General features: G+C 37.3%; 1 protein-coding gene across 1 annotated transcript in view; it reads left to right on the top strand.

Moving 5' to 3' along the window:
- The first annotated feature begins 593 nt into the window (after positions 1 to 593).
- Positions 594 to 10,849, top strand: part of LOC110445893 — a 47,980-nt gene continuing 37,724 nt past the window's right edge. The window contains exons 1-2 of the mRNA XM_021490742.1: positions 594 to 1,699; positions 2,751 to 3,104. Coding sequence (XP_021346417.1) covers positions 3,048 to 3,104 — 57 coding nt within the window. The 5' untranslated portion in view covers positions 594 to 1,699; positions 2,751 to 3,047. The remainder of the gene's footprint in view (positions 1,700 to 2,750; positions 3,105 to 10,849) is intronic.

The raw sequence follows: 10,849 nt of genomic DNA, 5'->3' as shown, positions 1-10,849 counted from the left end.
TATCATAAAGAATTTTATGATAATAGTGCTATTTATGAACATTAATTTAACATTTCATCTCATTCATTATTTTGGATTTCCTCTTACAAACTTTCGCCATTTAATTTCGTTCAGTAACAATTTCATACCTAAAAGCTATTTAATTACATTTGTACCATTTAAGAAAACCTCTATGTGTAAATTTAGCTTCTTTGATTCATTGTCGTCAGATTAACTCATGTAATATTGGTGTCCATCTTATACATTATACCTTTCAAGTCAATTATGTTACGTAATGAGATTAACTGGTCTTACCAAGTATGACACTTAAGTCTCGGACAAAGGACAGGCTAATTGCCTTACCTGTTCGGGTACTCACCAGTCAGAATAGAGAGATAAGTGACAGCTGTCGATCAAATTAACTTTATTGTGTTAATTGTCAATGTATCACGGTTCTACATGTTTGGTAATCAGTTAGGAGCTAGGCATCGGACTGTACGGGTGTGTTTTTGGATACTCCAGAAATCATCCACCGACCTAGAGAAAGTTATTTTAATAAATTTATATTTGGACCATACAACATCTCCAGAACTTTTACTTTTCAAATTGTATAACAATACCCCACAAAAGTGTTGTTATACTTTGTTTGACCTACATGTATACATAGTCAGATGATACATGTAATTGTGTCCGAAGGGTTTGTTTTCCAAGTTACGAATGTTATGTGATAAATAGAATCTTACATTCGTGTCCATGTAATATTGAATATATTAAACACGTTCAATAAATTCAACATGACATGGACACGAATGTAAGATTCTATTTATATGTCATACTCTACACAGACCGGGATGGTTTTAATGCTGCATTTGATTTGCCGACTTAGGCAGCCAAAGTTAGCATTTTACTGCACCATTTATTTTGTCGACTCATTAGTGATGTTGAGGTCAATATAACGACACCTTCATGTGATTGTCTAAAGTGTTCCAACACATATGTGTAGCAGTGTCATTACTTAATGACAGTAATATCTTTTACCTGAAAAGCTGGTTATTTTTAAACTTGATTCTTCATTAAGAGCAGAGTATTAAGTGCTGTGCTTTTACTATACAGCGTATCTATATACATGTACACTTTGCTTTAAATCAAATGACACCTGTGCAAACCTGTTTGTCAAGGTTCATGTGTCAATCTTTTTTTGTGTAAGATTGACCATGGGTCAGTGCGCACCTGCGCTTCTGGGGTCGTTGTCACTCCCGTACAAGTTTAAGGCCGTATCGGACGTGTTGTGTAATTGTGCAGACTTAGTGCTTATTAGTGAGCTGGGAATTCTGAATTGTGAGTACTTTAATAAGATCTTAGTGATTGTAAATTATTTATATCACATGTGATAACATTTTGATATAGTTCTGATGTAAATTATATTCTTTATAAATTAATTGAAATTGTCCAATTCAATTAATACGGTTATTTGAAATTTGACTTTCCCGCCATTTTGTGCTATTCGTTATTTTTATCCACAATGATTTTGGTTAACTTGATTAGTGGTCTACATCATGGTTATATTAAACATTCTTGTTAACGTCCGATACTGGTACATCTTTAGTAATTGTCATTATTTTATTATTTGTAGCATTGTATGCGCAAGATTGGCTACTTGGTCACGTACTCACGTACGGGTTTGTCTCCCTGGATTTAGACCCTCTTCGTCTATGAAGAGGTAGGTTTTGAAGTGATTCCGTTTTATATAAATAGTTGTATTGTTGTTAAACTATTATTAATGTAACTGTATAATTTTAATTATGATACTCTTAACCGCAATGGTTGTATGATATCGGCTATTTAATTGGAGTAGTGATAACGCGCGAGTTATTCAGTATAACGTTTTGGCAGTATTTATATAGTGAAGTGTAAAGTTAGTAGCATGCGACAGATGCGTTTAACCTGTTGCGTTATTGTATATGGACGATTCCATTGTAATTTATAAGCTACTGTAGGTATTTAAATGCAGAATATGTTTCTTATTGATGCTATTTATTGTTTTAGAGTTTAATATATGAGGAATAAATATCAATGGAAACAAAGATAGCGTTGGAGTGATCTATACAAAGAAACCCCTAGAATCAGACTGGTACATACGTAAAACACAGTGAAACGTGAAACCCTTGTTTAACAATGCTTGGCTATATATAGATCAATTTTACTAAAAACTAGTATTTTCAGTGTACACCCTGCCAAGAAAAACATTCCAACTATATAATGTTACAGACGACCTCAGGGACTGACAGTTCACAAGATGAGCCAACCACATTACATAAAATAGTGACTATTAATACAAATATGAGAAGTATATATTTAAAAATGTGTTGGTGTCACAGAAAGCCACACGAGGTAAACAGTGGTACTAAGTGAAAACAAGGAAAAGCTCTTTACTAAAGTGGTTTGAAACACGTGTAATAAAGTTATTATCATTTCGTCTTCTCCGTGTTTCTTCCAAGTGAAAAGATTAAATAACGACAAGAGCCGAGGACAGAGCGAGTAGAATATGTAGACTGTGTTTACGATGTCACGTCTCGCTTACTACATTATGTGTGTGCATGCGGTCTAGTTGGAGATCCATGTGACTTCATCCTGCTAGAAACCTGGACTCGGGTAAAATTTGCATCGACAGTATTCCTCCTCAGATTCATTTTAAATACACATAAATTTTAAAATAAGGCATGTCCAGTTTATTCTACTACAATGAGTCATGTCTGTCCGTCTATTTACAGGACATCAACGAAAGAAGTCCCTGGGAATTTCAACGATACCTCTGGCCTATTGAATACTCCCCCCGGTGTTACAAACTAGCCGGTACAATACACACATTAAACTCAGTGGAGCGACAATCCTTATGTACGTGTATGAATGTAAACAGTGTGTTGACAAAATCTAACTCACTGTGTTACTGTTTCACGAGTTACATACAGGTAACCGTCTGCATGTCCATGATGCAGGGATTTTTACAAAAACGTTGTTAAAACTAAAACAGGATTTAAAGTTGCTGGGCAGTGTTAAATAAGTCAACTATGGCGCAAAGGAAAGTCCTGCTGAGGCAGAAAAGAACGAACAAGAGGGATCGTTGTGTAAGTATTTTCATTATATATCATATAGTCAGTACGGGCTTACACGTGTATGCGAGTTACAAGAAAGGACAAATGTATACTTTTATTTTATAACCAGAAAACATATATATATATATATATATCAAGATTATTGTAGATGTGAAGACGTCATTTGTCTTACATGAGAATATTCCCTGTCGTCAACTCAGGGTCTATGAGAAAAGCAGATCGCGAGTGGAAGTGAGGGATTATTATAGCAGCTAAGCGGCCATATTTGGTCCGCCTTCCGTAGTTTACCTGTTGTAAATTGTTTGGGCTATTTATTTTACATAAAACTCTATTGACTATATATGATACATATATGGCCCTGTATATTGACAAGGCCTGACCTTAGTCAGCAAATGCAAAATGCATGCATATATGGCAATGACAATGTTATATATACCGATTTTTGACTTGCATGGGAGAACATCGTTTTTAAACTTACAGCACTGGGTAGCTTCCATCGAAATGACTGGGTATTACATAGCTAAATGGGGAAGGATATAATGTAAAAGGTATCGCATAGCTTATCTTTAGGGTTTTCTATTTCAGGTACAAAAGGATAATTTTAATGAAGGCTAGAGAATATATGTGTAACACGGAAGGTTGTATTTTGAGTCTATGTATATAAGACGTCAGATCCGCAGTCTACCACATATGTGTACACATGTATACACCTGATCAAAATATATATTTATACAGAGTCCTGTAGTGAAACCCATTATGTCGATAACTTTTCGTGTCTCGAGTGCCCGTAGGTATTCACGCTATGTAGCACCCTCTGTTGTAAACCGGCTTCACCCGTGGGTCATTTACACTAACTATTGTACCGGGTAAACAATCGGCATTGCTCCTGTACTAACTATATGGTGACCTGGTACACAGTAATACAAAACGGGTGCTACAAGTCTTTTCTATAACCGACCTCGGGAGGTGGTGCAAATATATAGTCTCATTGTTAGAAATAGAGACTTTTGTTTCCCAAACGAGATATCGTTTTCTGACTTGTTGAAGTACTAGATGCAGTTAACGGTCAGGCTTGAGTTCAGATACACCTGCTCGTATTCATAGGATTCTGAACGAATAAATATTGAATATAAGGATAGGTTTTCCCCGGTCTGCACTAGTTGTTTAATAATATTTTGCAAATCATTACTTCCACACATAAAAAGATGGGCGCATGTAACCACACGCTCAGAATCACTCATTTGCCTTGCATACTTTAATTTACAAATACTTTGCAATAAAACTGTTATTGTGTAATAGTTGATTATATTAAAACTTTTGAATGTATTACTCTTTAACAAACTTTAATTTAAGTTATAGAAAAGTGGAATTAAAGGTAGATTGCTTGATGTAAATGCCTTTATATGAGAATGTTGGATCTGGTTGAGAACAAAACCTGGAAATTGTTATATTGATATACAATCACTTAGCGTTTTTTAAGAAACTTTCAAATGTTACTTAACATCCTACACAAATAAACGATAGGCATTTGACTGTTGCGATGACGTTCATCCACCAACAAACAAATAAATTTGGAAAAAAGATAAACTTGAGCTTGAAACTGATGTCCCTGTGTGTTGACACTGACATGTATTGCATTGTACTTCATCGTGTGTGACCGCTGTATTGTTTGTAGACAGACCCTTTAGTCGATACAAACGTCAGCTACATCGTATAACTATAACATCTCGCCATATATCTACGAAAGCTTGACCTTTTCACCTCTACCACATTTAGTCTTTATGTATATGGTAATTGGTTACAAATCAAATTCTGTATTATATAATTAAGTTGACATCTTGTCTGTAGACGGTTAGGAACAATGTTCGAACGCTAATTCCTAAATGATATATTCTTGAACCATCCGACCTCATATGACTCTAACTGTTGTGATGGCGTGAAATCCCAAACAAACAACCACGCATTAAATATTAGTACATTAAATTAATAAACATATACACGATTAATACATCAGTACGTCCTTGGTAAAACAAACCAACTCGCACTCAAATCAACGAACATGAAATGACTGAGTTCAGTTCACCGTTACCGTAACTGATTTGATTGTTTTTTAAACAAGCATGTCGGAAACATTTAAGGTCCTCTATTAATACAAGATACATGTATCATAAAGAATTTTATGATAATAGTGCTATTTATGAACATTAATTTAACATTTCATCTCATTCATTATATTGGATTTCCTCTTACAAACTTTCGCCATTTAATTTCGTTCAGTAACAATTTCATACCTAAAAGCTATTTAATTACATTGGTACCATTTAAGAAAACCTCTATGTGTAAATGTAGCTTCTTAGATTCATTGTCGTCAGATTAACTCATGTAATAGTGTCCATCTTATACATTATACCTTTCAAGTCAATTATGTTATGTAATGAAATTAACTGGTCTTACCAAGTATGACACTTAAGTCTCAGACAAAGGACAGGCTAATTGCCTTACCTGTTCGGGTACTCACCAGTCAGAATAGAGAGATAAGTGGCAGCTGTCGATCAAATTAACTTTATTGTGTTAATTGTCAATGTATCACTGTTCTACATGTTTGGTAATCAGTTAGGAGCTAGGCATCGGACTGTACGGGTGTGTTTTTGGATACTCCAGAAATCATCCACCGACCTAGAGAAAGTTATTTGAATAAATTTATATTTGGACCATACAACATCTCCAGAACTTTTACCTTTCAAATTGTATAACAATACCCCACAAAAGTGTTGTTATACATGTACCAGTTTTGCTTTTTTGTACATGTCAGCCCATTCAACTTATAAATACAGCTATGGTCTTTGTTAAAGCTGAGCTCACCTCTTCCTGCCCTTGACTGTACAACATGTCATTTAATATTCTTCCAAAATTTAGGCATACAATTTGACACAAAAACACCTTGCTGTAAGAACTAAAAAAAACATTTCATTGTACCCTGCTTATCAATGATTTCGATCTCAGGTGTCACTTTGTACCTGTGCATAAAATGGGCGCTTTAACAGATCCTAATAATTTTCGAGGCATCAGTCTAATTAGTTGTATGTGCAAATTATTAACATCCATACTTAACAAACGTTTGATTGACGTTTGTACTAAATATGATATCTTAACAGACGCACAATTTGGATTCTGTCCAGGGGTAAGCACTGTGGATGCTATTTTCGCTTTGCAAACTATAATCTCGAAAACGTTATCTGAAAGAAAGGGGTTGTATTGTTGTTTCGTAGATTTCCGCAAGGCTTTTGATTTCATAGATAGAGTAAGCCTGTGGTGCAAGTTAACAAAGCTGGGTGTTCGAGGTAAATTTTTGTCTACAATTCAGTCTTTATACTCATAAGTTAAATCTTGTGTTTTATTTAATGGCAAATGTTCGACCTTTTTTATAATAATGTTGGATTGATGCAAGGGGAAATTTTGTCCCCGTTACTTTTTTCTTTGTTTTTAAATGACTTTGAAAATAGTTTTATAGAAAATGGAGCATTCCATTATGTTTTGGGGAATTGAGTTTATTTCTTCTTCTATATGTAGATGATTTAGTTTTATTTTCTGAGTCAATCGAAGGTTTACAAAGCCTCTTGAACAATCTAAGTGAGTATTCGAATAAGTGGAAATTAACAATTAATACCGATAAAACCAAAATTATGGTTTTCAGAAATAGTGGAATTATTAGAGAACCAGAAAGCTGGGTGTATAACGGCAACACAATTTCAATTGTGGATCAATTCTATTATCTGGGGGTTCTGTTTTGATTTAATAAAAAAAAAATCAGTTTCATGGTTAAACATGTAGCAGAGCAAGGTCGTAAAGCGCTTTTTGCCTTACGATCTAAATGTAAACACATTCATTTAAACATCAAAACTATGCTACACCTCTTCGACACATATGTGGGTAGTGTATTATATTATGACTGTGAAATATGGGGTAGTAATAAAGGAGTTGAAATAGAAAGTGTTCATATTGAATTTTGTAAAAATATACTGTGTATTAAAAAATCTACGTGCAATGCTATGGTATATTTTGAGCTTGGAAGACTTCCTCTGGCAAACAATCAGATGCTTCGAATGTTTAAATATTGGTTTAAGTTGTTAAATTGTGAAAATTGTATTCTAAAAGAAGCATATCAGTTTTCAAAAAACTTTATTCAACTCGTTGACCATCTCAAGTAAATGTGGTCTCTATAGATACATGGTAGATACCGTGATGTTGCAATATTATTTAACAAAGTTTATACCAAAACAACGTCGAATTATGATTACCAAATTACGTATGTCGGCTCACAATCTTGCAATAGAAACGGAAAGATACAGGAATGTTGCAAGGAATAATAGATATTGCAGTAACTGTGACCTAATAGAGATAGAAGATGAATTTCATTTTCTTTTTACCTGCCCACGTCATCTAGATCTAAGGAGAAAATATATTAAAAATCATTACTGGCAAAATCCATCTGTATTCAAACTTATCGAATTAGTAAATACACACAATGAAAAAGAACTGAACTTGTGAGGTAAATTTATTATTGAAGCTAACAAACGAAGGATTGTTTAACTTATAAGTTTGTTTTACGTAATTTTGTATTACTCAATCGTATCATGTCCATGTTTTATTCGAACAATCTTTCATGTTTAAGATGGTAAATGATCAACGTTGTTGTTTTTTGTTGTTGTTGATGATGATGATGATGATGATGATGATATAGATGTTTTCGATGATGTTGATATTTTGATGATGATGATGATGCAGGTGATGAGGATGATGATGTAGTATTTGATGTTGATTCAAAGAGATGGTTATTTCATGATGATGAGTTATAAGATGACGACGACGGCCACTACGATGATGATTGTGATGATGATGATGATGATGATGATGATGATGATGAAAGCGATGAATTATGATTTCGATGATGTTGTTGTTGCTACTTTTTTGTGATGAATGTGCCAATAATATGTAATTATATGTTGTACTTATATGAAGTTATTTGTTGAAAATCCTATAAGTTGTAAAACTTACGGAAATAAATTGAATTGAATTGAATGGTATACTGTAAAACAACAAGCTTGTGCCCCTACGGAAGCTGGTAGGTGACACCTGAAATAATATCTTTTGTCATAATTTGGACAAAGCATCTAGTTATTACGAATAGCATATTATTATGACGTAATTACGTGTTACGTGCGTCGCGTGACGTATTAACTATTAGGGAATTACTTTGGTTCTAGGTTATAATGAGGAGTGACAAAGAACTACACTGTTTTAAACGTAACAAGAGAACATGTGACCCACCACCATTTAACCACTACATACATGTACGCGACAGAACATGTACAGTACAAACAGAAAATTGAGCTGCCGAAGTTTAAATACTGACTCGTGTTTTTTTATAATAAATTGTAATTAGTTTTTGGCAAACTGTATCTATTACAAAATCTAAAGGTGCAATCCCCTGTGTGTTGCGTTCATCTTTCAAAATAAAATATAGACGACTCTATATCTGCTGGTGATGTTTTAGTCCCCGAGGTTTGCTGTAGCCTCGATGGCCACAGTTATCTCTCCTTGGTATTGGTACGTAGACTCTGCTGGTGATGTTTTAGTCCCCGAGGTTTGCTGTAGCCTCGATGGCCACAGTTATCTCTCCTTGGTATTGGTACGTAGACTCTGCTGGTGATGTTTTAGTCCCCGAGGTTTGCTGTAGCCTCGATGGCCACAGTTATCTCTCCTTGGTATTGGTACGTAGACTCTGCTGGTGATGTTTTAGTCCCCGAGGTTTGCTGTAGCCTCGATGGCCACAGTTATCTCTCCTTGGTATTGGTACGTAGACTCTGCTGGTGATGTTTTAGTCCCCGAGGTTTGCTGTAGCCTCGATGGCCACAGTTATCTCTCCTTGGTATTGGTACGTAGACTCTGCTGGTGATGTTTTAGTCCCCGAGGTTTGCTGTAGCCTCGATGGCCACAGTTATCTCTCCTTGGTATTGGTACGTAGACTCTGCTGGTGATGTTTTAGTCCCCGAGGTTTGCTGTAGCCTCGATGGCCACAGTTATCTCTCCTTGGTATTGGTACGTAGACTCTGCTGGTGATGTTTTAGTCCCCGAGGTTTGCTGTAGCCTCGATGGCCACAGTTATCTCTCCTTGGTATTGGTACGTAGACTCTGCTGGTGATGTTTTAGTCCCCGAGGTTTGCTGTAGCCTCGATGGCCACAGTTATCTCTCCTTGGTATTGGTACGTAGACTCTGCTGGTGATGTTTTAGTCCCCGAGGTTTGCTGTAGCCTCGATGGCCACAGTTATCTCTCCTTGGTATTGGTACGTAGACTCTGCTGGTGATGTTTTAGTCCCCGAGGTTTGCTGTAGCCTCGATGGCCACAGTTATCTCTCCTTGGTATTGGTACGTAGACTCTGCTGGTGATGTTTTAGTCCCCGAGGTTTGCTGTAGCCTCGATGGCCACAGTTATCTCTCCTTGGTATTGGTACGTAGACTCTGCTGGTGATGTTTTAGTCCCCGAGGTTTGCTGTAGCCTCGATGGCCACAGTTATCTCTCCTTGGTATTGGTACGTAGACTCTGCTGGTGATGTTTTAGTCCCCGAGGTTTGCTGTAGCCTCGATGGCCACAGTTATCTCTCCTTGGTATTGGTACGTAGACTCTGCTGGTGATGTTTTAGTCCCCGAGGTTTGCTGTAGCCTCGATGGCCACAGTTATCTCTCCTTGGTATTGGTACGTAGACTCTGCTGGTGATGTTTTAGTCCCCGAGGTTTGCTGTAGCCTCGATGGCCACAGTTATCTCTCCTTGGTATTGGTACGTAGACTCTGCTGGTGATGTTTTAGTCCCCGAGGTTTGCTGTAGCCTCGATGGCCACAGTTATCTCTCCTTGGTATTGGTACGTAGACTCTGCTGGTGATGTTTTAGTCCCCGAGGTTTGCTGTAGCCTCGATGGCCACAGTTATCTCTCCTTGGTATTGGTACGTAGACTCTGCTGGTGATGTTTTAGTCCCCGAGGTTTGCTGTAGCCTCGATGGCCACAGTTATCTCTCCTTGGTATTGGTACGTAGACTCTGCTGGTGATGTTTTAGTCCCCGAGGTTTGCTGTAGCCTCGATGGCCACAGTTATCTCTCCTTGGTATTGGTACGTAGACTCTGCTGGTGATGTTTTAGTCCCCGAGGTTTGCTGTAGCCTCGATGGCCACAGTTATCTCTCCTTGGTATTGGTACGTAGACTCTGCTGGTGATGTTTTAGTCCCCGAGGTTTGCTGTAGCCTCGATGGCCACAGTTATCTCTCCTTGGTATTGGTACGTAGACTCTGCTGGTGATGTTTTAGTCCCCGAGGTTTGCTGTAGCCTCGATGGCCACAGTTATCTCTCCTTGGTATTGGTACGTAGACTCTGCTGGTGATGTTTTAGTCCCCGAGGTTTGCTGTAGCCTCGATGGCCACAGTTATCTCTCCTTGGTATTGGTACGTAGACTCTGCTGGTGATGTTTTAGTCCCCGAGGTTTGCTGTAGCCTCGATGGCCACAGTTATCTCTCCTTGGTATTGGTACGTAGACTCTGCTGGTGATGTTTTAGTCCCCGAGGTTTGCTGTAGCCTCGATGGCCACAGTTATCTCTCCTTGGTATTGGTACGTAGACTCTGCTGGTGATGTTTTAGTCCCCGAGGTTTGCTGTAGCCTCGATGGCCACAGTTATCTCTCCTTGGTATTGGTACGTAGACTCTGCTGG

The sequence above is a fragment of the Mizuhopecten yessoensis genome, unplaced genomic scaffold, assembly GCF_002113885.1.
Source record: "Mizuhopecten yessoensis strain PY_sf001 unplaced genomic scaffold, ASM211388v2 scaffold2401, whole genome shotgun sequence".
Lineage (NCBI taxonomy): Eukaryota > Metazoa > Mollusca > Bivalvia > Pectinida > Pectinidae > Mizuhopecten > Mizuhopecten yessoensis.
Note: the sequence above shows the minus strand (reverse complement) of the source record. Positions and strands in the feature narration are given on the sequence as shown.